Raw genomic sequence first — 19,854 nt, forward strand, 5'->3', positions numbered from 1 at the left:
AAATTACACAGCAGAGCCAATTCCACAGCCTGTGTTGTATACTATTACATCCTCTTACTCATTGAGGTACTCTGATTAATGTGGGAACATTTCCTGCCACAAAGAAGTGAGTCAAAAGGGAGCTAAAAGTATGGTGCTAGTTAACATTTATATTAAGGTGCTTACCATATGCTAGAACTGTGGTTGTGAAATGGCTTTATAGGCAATGATCACTTTCAAATCTCCTAAATTCTGCTAGGAAACAGAATTTGGAGGTGTTAACTTGTCCAGAGTCACACAGCTAGCAAGCAGCGGAACTGGGTCTGTTTGAATCCAAAGTCCACGACACTCTTACCCTCCACACTACACTGCCTCGGTTGATTGTTGAACAAGGAAGATCTGGGTGAGGCCTCGTTTCTGTGCCTACCTCATTTGCAATGTCTCACCATCCGCGTGTGTGCCTCCTAAGTTAGCTTACAGTCCAAGTTTCGGGACACCAGACAATTTGCATAAATGATACGCAAACCAGGTATATGTAATTTTCCACACTTACAGAAAATTCAAATTACGTCAACCCCGGGGAGACCCGACGGACCTCAGTTAGCAGGGGGTTCAGATCCCATCTGCTCTGGAGCCTCTGGGCGAGAGAGGAAGCGGCTCCGGACGGAGAGCACAGTGACAATTGGAGAAAGGAAGGCAGCCTTTCCTCCCTAGGGAGCAGAGGCGGTCCGGCGGGCAGAGGGAACCTGCAGAGGGCGGTTTCTGTCCTCTTTTCCTGTCCCACCCAGGCGGCCTGGCTCCCACCCCCACTCCGGCCGGCCTCCGCCGCTAACTCTGCGCGTCTGTCCTCGGCTTCCTCCCGCGCGGGGTCCTCCGCCCGTCCCTCTCGCTCGGCCTCTCCGAGCCGCCGAGAATCTCTGCGGTTCCCGCCCCCGTCGAGTTCAAAAGGACCCGCGGAGCGGCGTCGGGCCCTGCCGGGCAGCCTGTCCGACTGGTAAGGTGAGCACGCGGAGGAGGGGACCTGGGGAGGCGGGAGCGCTAGGCGCGCGCGGTCGCCCACACTCACTCGGCAGTCACCTCGGCCGCGGCAGGAACTGAAACCCAGAGCGGCCGGAGCTCAGCGTACCGGGACGCACGGCCCGCCGCCCGGCGCGCACCGGCGCCCCTCTGCGCGCGGAGCCCTTCCGAATGCCGGTAACTCAGGAGGGCTGCGGGGTGGGGCGCGGCGGCCCTCCGGGGCGAGCACCCAACCCTCACGGTCCACGCAAGACCCTCGACATCCGCGGAGTTTGCGGGGGGTCCCTGGATGAGGGAGTCACAGGTTGGGGTTCGGCAAGGGCGCGCCAGTGAGTTCGGTGGGCTGTGCCCGGACGGCGCACTGGACAACGAAGGCAGGACTGTGGGGAAGCGGGCCAAGCACGGAGAAGCCGGGGTTTGAGACCAGCCGAAAGGCATCTGGGGGCCCCCTGCATCCCGTCTCGGTGTCAGATGGTCCCCCTGCCCCCACCCCGCGGGGCCTGACCCTGTCGGCCCTCTTCTGACACCTAGTGGACGGCTCCGCCCAAACTCCAGGCTGTAGCAGTCCAGGTACCGGTAGTCGCGTTTTGGCATTTGCAACACTTTGCCTAACTTTTTCGGCTCTTAAGAGGTTTCTTAGGTAAAAGTTGGGGGCCCTGTGAACGGGTCGCAAAGGTGGCACACCCCAGATACGGGGGACCCCGGATCTGCTCTTGGAGAGAGATTGTTACCTGGACCCCCAGGAGATAATCAGAGAGACCCAAAGAGAAGGGTTGAAGACAAGCGAGCTGTAAGGGAAAAAGGAAGTGGGGAAGGGACTCCAGAAAACCTGGCACCAAAGGAATCTCCAGGCCCACCCACCTCTTTACTGACTTTTTCCTTCTTCCTACAGATCTGCCTCTCCTGCAAGGTACTTATCCCTTGGCAGCAATGACTGACCTCCCGACTACGCCTTCTCCTGGAGGTAGGTGAAGGCCTTGCCTAACCCAGTAGCAAGAGGATTGTTCTACCTCTCCTACCCTTAGACTAGACCTGGAATTCTCAGAGGCCTCAGCCCTCCCTGCTTGCCTCACACAAGAAAACATCCTGGAAAGCAAGAGGCTACAGAGTGTGCCCCTTAGGGCAGTTTTATTCTGAAGTCTCCTGGACCAGGAGAGTTCTGGCCCTACTACTTAAAGCTTTATAACCTTGACTTTATGAAGTTCTTTATAAGCCTAAAGGAGCAGCTTTACATTCACTCCTCTAATCATTCATAGGTGTGGCAAAGAGTGTGGCAGCAACCCCCATAATTAAACACGGAAAAGGAACCTTTCAAAGATAGGGAGGCAAAAGATAGTATAGCTAACCTTTAAGTTCCAGTTTCCTGGTTTGTAAAATAAGGAAAATTTTATGAGGCTCTTTGTCCAGTTAAATGAGATAGTCCATATAAAACACCTAGAACAATGCCTAGTATCTAGAAAGCTCTAGTAACATTGAGTACTAGTTAGAAACCCACCTTTCCCTGGAAAGGGATTCTATCTTCTAATTCCACTCCACTTACACAGACCCAGTATCAAAACCCCATTGTTCCCTGGAAGTATGCTCTGGCAGAGATCTACCTCATGACACTGAAAATGGATTCTCAGCTTCCGTTTTATAATCAGGCTGGGTCAAACAAACTATGAGATATTTACGGTTTTTTTTTTTTTTTTTTTTTTTGGTACCGGGGATGGAACTCAGGGGCACTCAACCACTGAGCCACATCTCCAGCCCTATTTTGTATTTTATTTAGAGACAGGGTCTCACTGAGTTGCTTAGTACCTTGCAGTTGCCAAGTCTGGCAACTGTCTCAGTCTCCCAAGCCATTGGGATTACAGGCGTGCACCACTGCACCCCGCTGTTGATTGCATTTGCTAGACAGGGTGAGAGAGGAAGAACTGCTTGGCCTATATTCCTTCATTTTCATATGCACAGTCTCATTTGTCATTAGAACCAACATTCCTGTTTATTGATATGAAAATGGGCAAATGATAACCCCCAGGGAAGTCCAAGACAGTGTTTTCTATGAATGGTGATGAATACAGTTCAGACTTGTAGTTGTCTGGTGAGAAGGCTAAGAAAAAGGAAAAATAAGCAAAAGTCCAGCTCAATCCACTGAGACCCCTCAGTGAGAAAGGGATCTGAGCATCCTTGGCAGGATATGAGTGTTTGTCCAGGCAAAAAGGGATGCATCTAAATACATCATTTAGATGATGGTAGTGCCATGTGTGAAGCTATAGAGACTGGGGCTTATCCAGGAGAGTGTTCAGCAGGAGAGGACAGGGGACTTCCAGAATGAACTGCCCATGGGGGGAAAGAGGTGATACTTGGGTAGTTGGCATGGCTGGTTAAGAGCTGAGCAAAGGGGAACTATTTACATTTTTTTCTTTCTTCCTTTTCAAAAATATGTGGTAAAATATAAATACTACAAGTGTTAACATTTAGCCATTTTTGTGTGTATACTTTAGTGGTATTAAGTATAAACATTGTTGTGCCACCATCACCACCATCCATTCATCTTCCCAAATGAAACTCCATCCCCGTTTAAACATTGGCTCCCCATTCTCTCCTCCCCTGACCCCTGGCAACCACCATTCTACTTTCTATTTCTATGAATTTGACTCTTCTGTGTACCTTATATAAATAGAGTAATATAATTTTAGTCCTTTTACATCTGGCTTATTTCACTTGGCATAATGCCTTAAAGCTTCATCCATGTTGTAGAATCTGTCAGAATTTCCTTCCTTTTTAAATCTGAGTAATAGTCCATCATATGTATATGCTACATTTGGTTTATCCATTTTTCTGTTGGACCCTTGGGTTGCTTCTACCTTTTGGCTATTGTGAATAATGCCGCTTTGAACATGGGTATTCAAATATCTGTCTAAGTCTCTGTTTTCAGTTCTTTTGGATATATAACTGGAAGTGAAATTGCAGTATTATGTGGTAATTCTATGTTTAATTTTTTTTTTAAGAACCACTATGCCATTTTTCCTTGTGGCTATTCCATTTGACATTCCTACCAGCAATGTACAAAGGTTCCAATTTCTTCATATCTTATGAACACTTATTATTTTCTAGGGTTTTTGGAGTAGTCATACGGGGTGTAAAGTGTAGTATCTCACTGTGGTTTTGATTCACACTTCCCTAATGATTAGTGATGCTGAGCATCTTTTTGTGTACTTATTGGCTATCTGGATATCTTTGGGAAAGTGTCTGTTCAAGTCTTTACCCATCTTTTAATTGAGTTGTTATATTGTTGTTTTGTTAATATTTACATTCTTGACCCAATGACTGATATTTTAGGACATATAAATACCTACCCACAGGGTCCAAGCAAATGTAAGTTCAGGAACAGAAATGGAGAAAAGAATAGCAATCACAGGGGCTGGGGTGGTGGCTCAGTAGTAGAGCACTTGCCTAGCATATGTGAGGCACTGGGTTTGATTCTTAGCACCACATAGATAAATAAAGGTATTAAAAAGAAGAAGAAGAAGAAGAAAAATAGCAATCACGGACAGGAAGACAGCTTATTCTTTGAAGGATGAGATCAAGGGTCCAGCTCTTCACTCCACCTTTCCTGCCAATGCCTCCTCCTTATCCCTCTGCCCAAACTGTAGAGATATCCTAAAGGAGATATCCTTTAGGGGTGGAAAGTGAGGCTGATGTATAACCTTTCTGGCCCTTGGCACATTTGCCTTTGTGTGTTTCTTCATAAAAAAAAAAAAGTTAAAAATTGTATTTTATAATTGCTTTGGCATAAGGAAGATATAATAATATTATCTACCTATAGTTAATAATCAATATAGCAACATTAATATTATTTAACCTAAAATTTGTTGTTTCTTCTTAAATTTTAAAGGAAATTAAAATTAAAATCATTAAAAAGCATTTTCACGGGCCCACAAAAGTTCTGTGTACCCTAGGCACCTTGCCCAGTGCAGAAGTCAGCCCTGTTAGAAACAGCACAACTGAAACTTTACCTTGGTGGGCTCTGCCCACCCCACCGGGGAAAGCCCATCTCTTGCCACCTAATAATCATTAGCTACCTCCCAAGTCAGCCTCACCATTTTAAGATACTTAGCATTTTTCTCCTTTCTTCTTCCCTCCCTTCTTTCCTCCCTTTTCCCTTCTTTTCTTTCTTGAATTGAACCTAAGGGTACTTTATCACTGAACTACACCTCAGCCTTTTATTTTTTAATTTATTTTGACCCAGGGCCTCACTAAGTTGCTGAGTCTGGCCTCCAATTTGTAATCCTCCTGCCTCAGCCTTCCAAATCACTGGGATTATAGGTATTCGTCTCCACTAAGCATTTTTCATCGTTCATATTCCTTGTCACAACCCTGTGAGGCAGGTTTTATTCTCATTTTACTGAAGCAAAAGCCAAGGTTCAAGAAAGTTAAGAAATTTTCAGTGATTAAGAGAATTTTCTGGGCTGGGAATGTAGCTTGGTTGGTAGAGTGCTTGCCTCACATGCACAAGGCCCTGGGTTCAATCCCTAGCACCACCAAAAAAGAGAAAGAGAGAGAGAGAGGGAGAGAATTTCCCAACATGGTGCAGTTAATCATGACAGGCAGGATTTTATGCCAAATCTGTCTCACTCCCAAGCCTGTGTTCTTTCGGTCATGGTCTACTGCTCCCACGGTCTCACTCCACCCCACTGACCACTTGGCACACATGAAAGAGAAGGAAGGAGAAAGGGACAAAATTCCAGGGTGGATTCCCACGGTAAGAACTGGGGGAGTCACCTTTTTGCTGGGCAGGTCTAGAGCAAATAAGTAGGTTGGCAGCCTCAGGAGGCAACAGATCTGATGCCTCAGTGATAAGAGCTTCAGTTCCACCTGGGAACAAGGACCACAAAGAAACCAGCCAGTATCTGTGTCAACAAGAAGACTGAATGAACAGAATAGATCTTAAAGGTCATTTGCTATTGGTTGGGACTTGGGTGGAGCCTTTAATCTTGTGGTCCTCTGCCCTGGCCTCCCACCTATAATAAAAATGGTCCTTGGGGGGGCTGGGGTTGTGGCTCAGTGGTAAAGTGCTTGCCTAGCACATGCGATGCCCTGGGTTCGATCCTCAGCACCACATAAAAATAAACAAAATAAAGGTATCATGTCCAACTACAACTAAAAAATAAATATTAAAAAAAAATTCCTGCAGTCTTCCCAAACCTAAGAAAGGAAGGTAGAGAATAGCATTATTATTTCTTTGTTTGGATAAGTTGACAGGAAAAAACTGGAAAGGAACAGGAGATAATGGGGGGAAGGTTTTAATCCATTCCCCCTCCCTTTTTTTCCATACCTTTATTTTATTTATTTATTTTTATGTGATGCTGAGGATTGAATCCAGGGCCTCACATATGCTAGGCAAGCGCTCTACCACTGAGCCCAACCCCAGCGCCCCCAATTCCCTTTTTTTAGGTGCTGGGGATGGAACTCAGGGCCTTGCATATGCTAAGCCAGCGCTCGGCCACTGAGCTCACCCAAGCATGTTGCTTCCCTTTTCACGCCAGGCTTCCTGAACTGAGTTTACTTTGTTGTTGTTGTCTATTTTTTTCATTTAAAAATTAATACATGTTGGCTGGGTGTGGTGATGCACACCTGTAATCCCAGAGACTCAGGAGGCTGAAGCCAGAGGATTGCAAGTTCAAGGCCAGCCTCAGTAATTTGGTAAGCCAATTAGCAACTTAGTGAGACCCTGCCTCAAAATAAGAAATAAAAAGGATTGAGGTAAAGCACCCATGGGTTCAAGCCCCAGTACCAAAAAAAAAAAAAAAAAAGCCCCTTAGTGAAAGCCTTCTAGACCTTTCCTTTCCTGTGTACATACAGACATGGGTGTGCATGTTTATAAAGATTTTTTAAATTTTCTTTTTTTTTACAAAGATTTATTCATATGATGCATATTACGTGGCAATTTGCTTTTTTGTCAAGCGGTATACATACTCTGTCCTGGTAATGTTGTAGACCTACCACATTCTTTTTTATGGAGGGACTGGGGGGGGGGGGCGGACAGGGTTTTTTTGTTTTGTTTTGTTTTTTGCAATTGTAGATGAATATAATGCCTTTATTTTATTTGTTTACTTTTATGTGATACTAAGGATCAAACCCAGTGCCTCACACATGCTAGGTAAGAGCTCTGCCACTGAGCTACAGCCCCACCCCAGGACAAGGTTTTGATATATTTCCCAGGCTAGTCTTAAACTCCTGGGCTCAAGTGATCCTCCTGCCTTAGCCTCCCAAGTAACTGGGACTACAGGTGCCCATGTCACTATGCCCAACCCTAACACATTCTCTTTCTCTCTCTCTCTTTTTTTTTTTAGTTGTCAATGGACCTTCCTTCCTTTCTTTTTTTCTTTCTTTGTGGTGCTGAGAATTGAATCCAGTGACTCACACATGCTAGGCAAGTGCTCTGCCACTGAGCCACAGCCCAGCCCCTATCATATTCTCTTTAACAACTGTATGGTGTTTCCAGAATGGATGGCCTGTAATTATTTCAGCATTTCTCTACTGACAGACATTCAGAAATGTGTCACTCTTGCAAACAGTGCCACAGTGAACACCCTTTCCATTCTGCCATAAAATACAGAGAACACTATCCAATGGATGTGTAAATAAAATGCCCAACTGAAGACAAAGAAGAGAACTTGGAGAGTTGGTAGTGTCCTGTGGACTAAGGAGAGAGGCTTGAAACACCGCTCAGCTAACTGCTGCGCAGTCCATGGCTACATGATTCAGCTTGCTCATCTGCACATTCTTGGGGTGGAGATAAAATGATGTGTGTTTTATAAACTGCAGATCATAAATATTGATTATAATTCTGATACTTGAACCTGAAGGCCTTGCTCATAAGCTCCCAGGACACTGTGTTAGGGGTTCAAAGTTTTGATTTTCTTATTTATTTATTCTTGGCAGTGCTGGAGGTTGAACCCAGGGCCTCATGCAAACTAGGCAGATGCTCTATCACTGGGCTTCATCCTTAAATATTTTATTTTTGAAGAATTTTAGATTTATAGAAACTGTCAGTTTTCTCTAACGACATTATCTTCTATGCACATACATTTGTGAAAACCAAGAAATTAACATTGGTACAATATGATTAGTCTATAATTAAACTGTAGACTTTGCTGAAATTTTACCAGTTCAAAAATTGGATTTGGGGTCTGGGGATGTGGCTCAAGCAGTAACACGCTTGCCTGGCATGTGCGGGGCACTGGGTTCGATCCTCAGCACCACATAAAATAAAATAAAGATGTTGTGTCCACCGAAAACTGAAAAATAAATATTAAAAAAATTCTCTCTCTCTTCTTTCTCTCTCTGTCTTTAAAAAAATTGTATTTGAAGAGAACTCTTATAGAACACTTTGAATTTATAAAATTTTTTGAAATTAAATCTGAGAGAGGTCCTGAGGGTCAGCTTAGTTCAACTCTTATTCTGTGTTCAGATTTTCTCTCCAGTAGCCCATGAACCTGTGTTCATTTTTTCCCTTCTCTCTGTCCAGGAGACATCTGTCTTTTCTCTCTATTTTCTGTGCTTAGTCCTCTTGAATAGTCACCCCTTGGCCTACTAGAAGGCAGAATTCAAGCCTCGCTCTCCCTGAATTTTCTCTTGCAAACTTTCCTTATCTGACATGGTTTGCCTGGACACCTAAAAATTGTGACAGCAAATGAGCTCAGCAGTCTAGGAGTGGGACAAAGTAAGGCTGCACTAAACCCCTGGATGCTAAATCCAGGTAGAAGGTATCAGTGAAGTGCACACCAAAACCAAAGACCTTGCAAAAACTCTGGAGATATGTATAGATCTAGATATATATTCAGTATATATATATATGCCATATTGTGTGTGTGTTATGCTATAATCATTATTATTGCCCTAATATATTGGACTTTCTTGTTTTTTGACTTAATTTTATTTTTGATTACATGAAGGTCTTAACTTGACCCAGGTGTGATTTGGCATAACAGTATCAATCCAAAAGAACTAAGGTCAAATCCCAGGGAAGAACTTCTCTCTATACTGGCATCATTTTATTCAGACAAGTTTTACTGCCCCACTTACTTAGTCCTTAAAGTCAGACTAAATTAGTTTCCCCTTCTCACAAGGATATTATAAACAATTTTATCACATTTGGGGGACCTCTATCAACTCATGCAGCACCTCTCTCCTTAAGCCCCCTCCCTATCCTCATTCTTATTCATTCATTCACTAATACTGGGGATTGAACCAGGGGTGCTCTACTAATGAGCCATATCCCCACCCCTTTTTATTTTTTATTTTGAGACAGGATCTTTCTAAGTTGCTCGGGCTAGCCTCAAATTTGTAATCCTCCTGCCTTCACCTCCTGAGTAGCTGGAATTACAGGCGTGTGCCACCATGCCTGATCCTCTCCTCACTTTTAACAGATGACATTGCATCCTATTTTCTTGAGCAAATTCAAATTCTCAGAAGAGAACTGCCAAAGCCCCACCCCTATCTCCCTCCTACCTGTGTCTGTGCCACCTACTCTGCATTTCCTGCTATTAAAATGGATCCACTCTGCTCCTGTCTGTAGTCAACCCCTCTGTTTGTGCATGAGGTCCCTTTCTTTCAAGGACATGGTTCTAGCCACTCTCCCCTGACATGCATCGATTGTTCCCTCTCATATGAGTCATTCCTGTCCATACATAAACATGCTGGCATTTCTCCCATCCTAAAAACAAAACAACCAAACTCCCTTTCCCCTCTAGTCACAGCCCTATTTCTCTGCTCACCTTCACAGAAAAACTTCTTGTAAGAGTTTATTTATATTTTGCCTCCAGTGCTTCTTCCATTTCTTTTTTGAACCCACCCTAAACCACAGTTTTATATTCAGCACTTCACCAGCACTTGCAAAGGTCATTTGTGACCTCTGTGTGGTGAAATTCAGTGAACAGTCCTCATACTTGATCTGTTTACCTGCTATTCAGTCTCCCTAGGCTTAGTCCTTGGCCCTCTTTATGTGTACTTCCTGCCTGTGTCTTACCCACCCTATTGGTCTTCAGTATACTGATGGGTTGGGATTTTTTGTTTGTTTTTTGTTTTAATCTTCTATCCCAATCTCTTCTCAAAATTCTAGTCTGACATCTGCACTTGTATATCTGATAAACAGTCATGTCCCTTCCAAGTCTGTTTCTCCTTCAGGCTTCTTTATCTTGGATAACAGCATGCCTTACCTCCTTTCAGTTACTCAGGCCCAAAACATTGGTGTCATTCTTGATTCTACCCCACGTCCAATGTGTCAGTCCTTGCTTCACAATAGAATGGAACCCCGTCACTTTCTTACTGGGCTGCTGCTAAGTCCAATCAAGGCTTTTGTGTAAACTGGAAAAAGTCTCCCCTTTTAGTTTTGAAGAGTACAACCTGCTTTTACCCTTGCCCCCACCTTTCCACAACCTGTTGTTCACACAGTAGTCACAGGAATCTTTTAAGATCAATTCCTGGGTGGGGCTGTGACTCAATAGTAGAGCACTTGCCTGGTATGAATGAGGGAGGCCCTGGGTTCTATCCCCAGCACTACAAAAAATCAAAAATAAATCTCTGCTTCAGTTATGTGCTGCTGCCTAACAAACCACCCCAAAACTTGATAGCTTAAAATAATAATTTGCCTGAGAGTGTAGGTCAGTGTTGGAGCACTTGTCTAGTATGTATAAAGGTATAAAGTTGTCTTCAGTGCTCACAACACAACAAATTAAAATCAATTTATGATTTTTGACAGTTCATTGGGTTGGTTGGACATACCTCTGGTGACTTCACCTGTGCTCAGTTGTATAGCTGCAAGGTCCAAAGTGGCCTTCCCCACACATCTGACAGTTGATGCCATCTGAGCCATGAGTGTTTGGTTTCCCTTCCCATGACCTCTTATTCCCCTTTGGACTAATTGGACTTCCTCACAACATGGTGGTCTCAGGGTTTCAGAAGTAGTCTTTGGAATTCCAGGCCCCATCCCAGACCTACAGAATCAAGAGTTTGCATTTTAACAAGAACCTTAAGAGATTGTTTTGAACAACAAAGCTTAAAAAGCATTACTTTAAAATGGAAATTTAATCTGTTTCTGTTCAGAAACCTATAAAAGCTTCTCATCACAGAGGAACTGAGGCCCTGCCAGATGCAAGGTAGCATGCCTGAAATCCCAGCAGCTCAGAAGACTGAGGCAGGAGGATCAAAGTTCAAGGCTGCCTCAACTTAGCAAGACTCTTGGCAACTTAGTGAGCCCTGTCTCAAAATAAAAAATAAAAATGGCTGGGGATGTAGCTCAGGGGTGAAGTGGATCCATCCTCAGTATCAAAACAAAAATAAAACTCAGGTCCTGCTGGGTGCGATGGCGCATACCTGTAATCCCAGTGGCTCGGAGACTGAGACAGGAGGATCATGAGTTCAAAGCCAGCCTCAGCAAAAGTGAGGCTCTAAGCAATTCTGTGAGACCCTGTTTCTAAATAAAATACAAAATAGGGCTGGGTATGTGGCTTAGTGGCTGAGTGCCCCTGAGTTCAATCCATGGTACCAAAAACAACTGAGGTCCTTTTAGTGGCCTACTAGGCCCACATTCAGTTATCTCCTTGACTTCATCTCCTCTTCCTCTTGTTCCATCCTATGCCTTTAACATGCCCAGCATGCTCCAGCCCAAGTACTTTTAACTTGAACTTTCTGTTTTCTCTGCCAGGAATATTCGTCTCCCAGATCTTTGTATGACTGCCTCCCTCATCTTCTTTAGGACTTTACCCAAATTGCCTCATCAGTAAAGCTTTCCCGGATTCCATACTTAAAATTATAACCCACTCCACATCCCTACTCCCTATCCCTTTCCTGCTTGTATTTATGTTTTCTTATGCATTTTGTTTATTGTTTACCATCTTCTCCCTATAACAATGCAAATTGTATGAAGAGAAGGGTTTTTGTTTGTGTGTGGTAAAATTATACATAACATAAAATTTACCATTTTAATCTTTTTTGGGGGGGAGATGTGCTGAGGATTGAACCCAGAGCACATTACCACTGACCTATGTCCCCAGCACCGCCCCCATCCCTGTTTGTTTGTTTTTTTTTTCAGTTTTATTTTGAAACAGGGTCTTGCAAAGTTGCCCAGACTGGCCTCCAACTTGCCATCTTTCTGTGTCAGCCTCCTGAGTTGCTGGAATTACAGGCTTGAGCCATTTTTAAGTGTGCAGCCCTCTGCATTACATATATTCACATTGTCAGACATTTACTGTTGTCATTATCCATTCCAGAACTTTTTCATCATCTCAAACTGAAACACTACACCCATTAAACATTCATTCCATATTCTCCAAGCTTCTGACAACCTCCATTCTATTTTCTGTCTCTATGCATTTTGATTATTCTAGATAATCAATATAAGTAGAATCAGATAAGTAGAATAAGTAGAATCAGATATTTGTCCTTTTGTGCCTGGCTTGTTTTACTTAGCAAAATATCTTCCAGATGCTTTTTTTAAAAAAAAATATTTTTAGTTATACATGAACACAATGCCTTTATTTTATTTATTTATTTTTATGTGGTGCTGAGAATCAAACCCAGTGCCTCACATGTGCTAGACAGAGTGCTCTGCCACTGAGCCATAACCCAGCCCCCAGATTCTTCCATGTTGTAACATGTCAGAATTTCCTTCCTTTTTAAGGCTGAATAATATTTCACAGAGTTTGTGAACACACAGACACACACATTTTGTTTATCTATTCATTTGTAGATGGACATTTAGATTGTCTCACCTATGACTATTGTAAATAATGCTACTAAGAACACTGGTATACATATCATTGAGTCCCATTCATTTCTTTTAGGTATATATATTCAGAAATGGGATTACTGGATCTATGAAACTTTTGTTTAGTTTTTGGAAGAACAGTAATGGTAGAAGCTCTTTCCTGGTTCATTCACTGATCTGTGCCCAGAGCCTAGCACAGGGTTCACACTCATTAAATGCTTATTGAATTAACTTTTTAATTTCTGTCTACAATCCTAGAATCTCAGTCTAAGAAGGCTACACAGCTTGCCTGCCCCAGCCTGCTCTTGGTGGTCCCATACTTACCCTTAATGATTGCTCTTCTGAGTTCAAGGCCCCTGAAGCAGGCCCTAATAACTTGTTCCAGAATGTTGCTGGGGAAGCCCGTCAAGCTCACTAGTTATTTACAGAATCCACCTTCTAGCCAAGTGCAGTGGTGCACACCTGTATTCCCAGCAACTTGGGAAGCTGAGGCAGGAGAATCACAAGTTTAAGGCCAATCTGGGCAACTTAATGAGATCTTGTCTTAAAATCAAGAGGGGTGAGGATGTAGCTCAGTGGTATAGCACCTCTGGGTTCAATCCTCAGTCCTTCAGGTTCCTGGCCCCTTTCTCTTCCTCAGAAGCTCCTATGTTTCCAACAGAGATCTATTTACAAGCTGTCAGATCCCTTGACTATCATGTCTCTGGACCCTTTTTAGATTGGCCTGGCACTTTCTGGGAAGCTTCCTTTTTCTCCATCTCACTTCTCCATTCCCCAAGGCTCCTACTGCTCCATAGTGTAAAAATCATTCTCTTTGATAGGAAACAGAGGCAAAAAAGTGCTGGGGGAATTCTGCTTTCTCCTACCTCCAACCTGACATCTTCAGTCCCAAATATCAAGTCTAGCTCTTTCCATGTTCTGATTCCAAATACAATGTTTTTGAAATTGTCCTTCAAATTTGTTTGCAACTTTGAACTACATATAGCTTCCTGACACTATTCTTCTAAGTCTCTGGTAGCCTCTAAAATAGGCATTTCTGCTAGAAAATGTTACGGATATTTTTTAAAAGATTCATTCTGAAATTACATTATTGAACAAGGACTTCAGGAAAAAATAGCAGTGGGGCAGACAGCATAATTCTTACAGAACATTGCAACCAGCGCTCTGATCAAATATAACAACCCCAATAAAAATATTGGCAGAATTCAGTCCCCACTAGCATTTGAACCTTGAGTCCCAAGTCAGTCGTTTGCAGCCAGGGCTGGGTGCTTCCTTCTTCTAGATGTAGATTCCAAAGAGACTTCGCTTCTAGTACTGACCATTTTCATTAAAAATGAAAATCTGAGGGCTGGGGTTGTAGCTCAGTGGTACAGCACATGCCTAGTATGTGTGAGGTAGTGGGTTCAATCCTCAGCACCACATAAAAACATAAATAAACAAAAAAAGGGATCATGTCCATCTACAACTAAAAAAAATTTAAAAATAAAAAAATATCTGAGAAAGGTATGTCTTCTTCATTAACTCATTATTTTAGTTTCAAGGTAAATTGCTTTTTACTTCCCTCATCTGTGTTTACTGCTTCTACAGATGGCATAATAGAAGTGGAAACCAACTATATCCAAAGAAGGCATTCTATTGAATTTTTTTTCTCTCAAGATCTTCCTATATTGATAAAATGTTCTCCTGAGGCAGAAGGATCACAAGTTTTAGGCCAATATGGACATTTAGTGTGAGGCCCTGTCTCTAAAATAAAAGAGCTGGGATGTAGCTCAGTGGTAGAGCACCCTGGGTTTGATCCCCAGTACCACCTCTCCCCTGCCTCCCCACCACACATAAGGTTTTCTAGTTGTGAGAAAGCTTGCCTCTGGTCAGGTCAAGAACTAAAGCTAGGAAAGTTGTATATGAATGAACATGCTGTCCACATTACACCGGTATGCACATTATCTTCTCCTGACCACTCACCTATGATCAAGTTCACTTTAAATCTGTATTTGATTGTAATCTGGCTTTTCTTATAGGTATCCATACCTCTCCCAACTCTCTCTTTCTCACTCACTCTCTCTTTCCTGGCAGCACTCAGAATCAAACCTAGGACCTTGTACATGCTAGGCAAGTGCTCTGCCACTGAGCTACATCCCCAGCCCACCTGTATCCCTTTTAAACCCTTAAACATTTTGGAAAGTTTGTGTTGCCTTATAGTTATGTTTCACTATTGGGAAAGAAAAGGACAGTAGTAGAAGCATTTGGCATGAATATTTTGCTTGGGCTTTGAGATAAGTAGTCCTAGATTCAGATCTTGGTCCATCTCTGTTACTTCATGTGGAATATGAGTCATGCCTCTTAACTCTCCTTGGGCCTCAGGGTCCACATCAGCAAACAGAAACTCCCACTTTGAAGTGATGGTGTTAATTAATAATAATGTATATGAAGTACCTAGCACAAATTAGGGTCTTAGTAACTGGCAGTTGTTATAATTGGGTTCATTTGCGGAATTTCCCAAACAGGAATTACCTTCCCTCTCAGATTCTCTTTCCAGGGATTCTTCTGTATCTGTTATCTAAAACATACTAAAATTCAGCTCCATGGTTAGTCTCTGGTTGACCTCATCACAGGTACATTCTCAGCTTCTATGTCAATGTCTCTGGCACATGGTAGGTGCAGAGTATATTGTTGATTAATTGAAGTGAAATGACTCATCTTTATATTTAGACCTCAAATATACATTAACATTCTCAGTGTTTGTGTATCTTAAATTCTTATATGTTTAAGGAAGGCAAAACTAGAAGCAGCCTTTGAATCAATGGTGGGAATATGGAGTGTGGGCCTGGGAGATTTTTAGGGATCCTCCCTAAAGTACCTGTTGAGAGGAGGCAGTCTGAGGTAATGACCAAGTAGAAAATCTTCAGGACATCTTTTTGGTAGAACTCAGGATTGTGAAACCTAGTCTCAGAAGTGACATCCCATCACTTTCACCACAGTCTATTCATTAGAAGCAAGTCACTGGATCCATCCCACACACTAGAGGATACACATGGTGTCAGTATTAGGAGGTGAGGATCTTCAGGACCCATCCTAGAAACTGCCCACCCCATTCCCATTTCACAAATGAAGAAACCCCTGAGGTTCACAAAATCAGGGACCAACTCCATTAGTGGGCTCATTCTGTCATATAGATTCTTGCACATACTTCCTTGAGGTCATCCTGTAATTGGCTGGACAGGATTCAAGCCCAAAACAGCTTTTCCTTTTAATCACTAAGCATATAGTTACCTTAAATGATACTTTAAGTAGTACCTATTATAATGATACTTACGTGTTTTCTCATTTAGTCCACATAATAGCCTTGCAAAGTTGGTTGGTATAGTTTCTGTGGATAATAGATGTGAATGAACAAATCAAAGTCAAAAGGTGACCGAGGACACTACCATTCCTAATGGTATGTCCTGGCCAGGATTTGGCCTGGTCTTTGGAAGAGGAAGAGGAAGCACCCTAGGGAGCCTACCTTTGCCTTCTCTGTTACAGGACCAGAACTGTTCATGAAGCTCCCCTTGGCCTGTGTGAAAAGAACCCTCAAGACTCTTGAGCCCTCTTAGCACAGGCTTACAAGTCACTATTGTTGACATAATTTCATTTGCCCTGGATGGAAACCTGAAGGTGTCAGGCACTGGGCAGGAACATGCTCATACTCTGTGCCAGCCATTCTGGCCTTTGAGTCTCAGAGCTCTAATCCGGGCTATTCTCTCTGCTTACAATGTGCCCTATCCTGGATATCCAGCGAACTCCTACCCCTACTTCAACTCTCAGTTCAAATATTACTTCCTTGGGAAGTCACCCCTGGCTGGAAGACTGCATTAGGTCCCTCTACCAAATGCTTTTTTAAATGTGGGATTTCCTTTGTTATGCTTTTTGTGGTTCAGAACTGTGGAAACTGTGGGTGTGGTGGAGGGTAGGCTCTGTGAAGCTCTCCCTGTCTGCTTTCCTCCGCCTGGCCAAGTGTGGACGGTCCAGAGTGCTGCTGTGGTTATTTATTGAATGAACACCAGGGTGATTCCAGGGTCAGCCATGTGCCTTTGCTGGATAAACTCTAACCTGTAGTAACCTCTACTTAATTTTACCTTTTCAAGCCGTTACATTAAAATACTAATTAAGAAAGAATTGAAGGGCTTCTTGACTTCCCGTGGAAACATTTTAAAGGGACTTCTGGAGGCTACAGTTTTATTATGCCCCAATTCTGATAATGACTTAGCTGGGGTTTTCAGGCTCTGAAGGATAAATGGACACTACAGAAGTGGGTGCAGGATAGATTTTAGGACAGGAGAGGCCTGTTTCAGAGTCTTTTAAAGTATACAGCCAATCCTGGAAATACAGAAAAGGGTTTTCAATGAGGGTGGGGGTCATTATTTTATTAATTAAAAATGATTATAAAGAGCACTTGCCTAGCATGTGTGAGGCACTGGGTTCGATTCTCATCACCACATATAAATAAATGAATAAAATAAAGGTCCATTGACAACTAAAAAAATTTTTTTTAAATGATTATAAAGAGAACCCTGAAAAGAATGTACATACTATAATACTATAATATAAATAGCTATATAGGTACATATGCTCATCATTTGATTTCACTGATGTAAAAATATGTATTCTTGCCAACATGTAAAATTGGCATATGCCTATAATTCTAGCCACTTGGGAGGCTGAGGCAGGAGAATTGAAAGTTTGAGGCCAGCCTGAGCAACTCAGACCTTGTCTGAGTTGGGGGTAGGGTGGGTTGGGGATATAGTTCAGTTGCAAAGCACCCCCAGTTCATTTTCCAGTAACTGCCAACACACACACACATTCTTAATAATGACTTATCCTTACTGTTACTGTGTCACAATAACCCTATAAAGTATTATTACCTGCCTTTTGCATATGAAATGACTGATGCATAGAGAGGTTAAGTAATTTTTCCAAGGTCATACAGCTAGTAAAGAACAGAGCTCACATTTGAAACCCAGTGAGTCAGTCTCAAAAGCTCATTCTCTTAACCACTGACCTAGGCAAAGATTCATTGTCTTTGGAAAGCAGTTTATTTTTTCCTCTGTTCTCCAGGTTTTTCTAATCAGATTTCCTATAAGAGCTGAATGATACCTTTTGAATAGAGGAAAATGTGAGGTAATGAAATCTGAGGGACAAATATGCTTCAGAACAAAAGAATTTACACCATTTTCTTTTCCACTTTCTGAACTTTCCAGAACTGACCACCCCGCTTCTGCAGGCCACCGAGGCCCTGTCCCCAGAAGCTGAAGAAGCCAGCACAGCACTTATTGCAGGTAACAAAGGCTCTGAACCAAATCCAAAGGACCGCTGGGATCAAGTGCCCTCTTGCTCCAGAGCAGCCTGTAACCTGGTGGGATGAACCAAGAACTAGGAAAAACACCACAACATCAGGGACCAAATCCATTAATGGGCTCATTCTGGCATATAGGTTCTTGCACTCACACGGCTATAAAAAACTTCTGTCAGAAGCACTGCTGGTAAATGGTAGGCTGGGAGGTGACCACAAATAGGCATTGGTGCATATGGACACTACACTCAAGTATGTGGGTAGGAATGAGGATATATATGGTTTGTTAAGTGAGTGAAGAAGAGGGAAAGATCAGAGAAACTCTGCCGGAAGCTATGGATTTAAAAACATCCTTCCTGTTGGGATAACATGTTTACTTCCTTCCTTCCCATTTTCATCATAATCATCAGGAACTGGTTTGGGAGGGACATTCAGTTTTGTCAAAAACAAAAAGCATTGTGTCATTGCTGAGCAAGGTGGTACAGCTGACTCAGAACACTGAGGCAGGAGGAATGCAGTCTCATGGCCAGCCTCAACAACTTAACAAGACCCCCAATAACTTAGTGAGACCCTGTCTCAAAATAAAAAGGGTTGGGAATGTAGCTCAGTGATATAGTGTCCCTGGGTTCAATCCCTAATACTGCCCCACCTCCAAAAAAAAGTTTTGCCTCCTTAAGAAATAGGAGATCCTGGATACCATGGGTACCATGTACTGTGGAAGTTGGACTTGGTGGGGGAATGTAAATTTGAAAGTGGACATTAACTAAAAAAGAGAACTCTTAGGACGAGTGAGGAAATCATCTAATTCAGGTGACCCAGTAAACCCCTGAGAGGTCCTCAATCCTGAAACATCTCCATTTTCCCTCTCCTTTCCAAGTTGTTATCACCGTGGTCTTCCTCACCCTGCTCTCGGTCGTGATCTTGATCTTCTTTTACCTGTACAAGAACAAAGGCAGCTACGTCACCTACGAACCTGCAGAAGGCGAGCCCAGCACCATCCTCCAGATGGAGAGTGACTCAGCCAAGGGCAGAGAGAAGGAAGAGTATTTCATCTAATGATTCTCAGCCCCAAGGAGCTAATTCCCGGCTCCAGTGCTAACACATCAACTATTTAATTTATTAGGGGAAACTTTTTATCTGAAGCCAGTGAGTGACACTGATGTGGGCAATTCCAAGCTCCTTCCAGGGCACAGGCCCAAATGCCAACAGGACTGAACTCCCAGTCCATGACCAGGGTCATGGAGAAAACTGCTTATGTTTTTAACCAGGCCATGTAATAGAGTTGGTGTTTGTGACTTGCCAACAAGGTGGGGCTATACTAGGGAACATTTGAGTATGTGCCTTAACAGGTTGAAGGGAGGAAAAAGAGTGTCACTGGCTATACTCTGTTCCCTCACCTGGTCACCTAGCTATAGCCCTAGTGGAGATATCCACAGAATTTCTTCTGAGAGGCTCAATATTATAGGAAAAGCCTGCTAGGAGGGATAGGAGACTCAGAGGATCTTACTGATAAATGTGCTGCATCCCTTGGTTGAGCCCCCTTTTCCATGTTCCCCATCAACCTCATGCTGTTTTTAGCCAAATTAAACTTTTTGATATAAAAATCAGGTTTTCATGTGCAAGGAGTAACTACATTCTGACTTATCTTTGCTTAAACTTTGACATCATTTTATTTTGCTGTTTAACCCATTTGCATATGTTCTAAACAATAAGGACCCTAGAACTATATCAGCAGTTTGAGACAGTGATGGTCCAGGAAGCTTGTCCCAGAAGA

The 19,854-nt window shown here is 42.9% G+C and overlaps 1 protein-coding gene across 2 annotated transcripts; it reads left to right on the forward strand.

The window, feature by feature from the left end:
* Positions 1 to 811: 811 nt before the first annotated feature.
* On the forward strand, positions 812 to 19,636 carry Smagp (small cell adhesion glycoprotein). Of its 2 annotated transcripts, none has more exons than XM_026398749.2 (4): positions 812 to 978; positions 1,889 to 1,960; positions 17,989 to 18,066; positions 18,958 to 19,636. In XM_026398749.2, exons 2-4 carry the CDS (start codon positions 1,927 to 1,929, stop codon positions 19,134 to 19,136), a joined length of 291 nt encoding a protein of 96 aa, XP_026254534.2. In that variant the 5' UTR covers positions 812 to 978; positions 1,889 to 1,926; the 3' UTR covers positions 19,137 to 19,636. The 2 variants fall into 2 exon arrangements, with proteins under 2 accessions (XP_026254534.2, XP_026254535.2); XM_026398750.2 differs by lacking the exon at positions 812 to 978 and adding an exon at positions 1,102 to 1,173.
* The last annotated feature ends 218 nt before the right edge of the window (positions 19,637 to 19,854 follow it).

Source organism: Urocitellus parryii, chromosome 5 (genome assembly GCF_045843805.1).
Source record: "Urocitellus parryii isolate mUroPar1 chromosome 5, mUroPar1.hap1, whole genome shotgun sequence".
In the NCBI taxonomy this organism is placed as follows: Eukaryota; Metazoa; Chordata; class Mammalia; order Rodentia; family Sciuridae; genus Urocitellus; species Urocitellus parryii.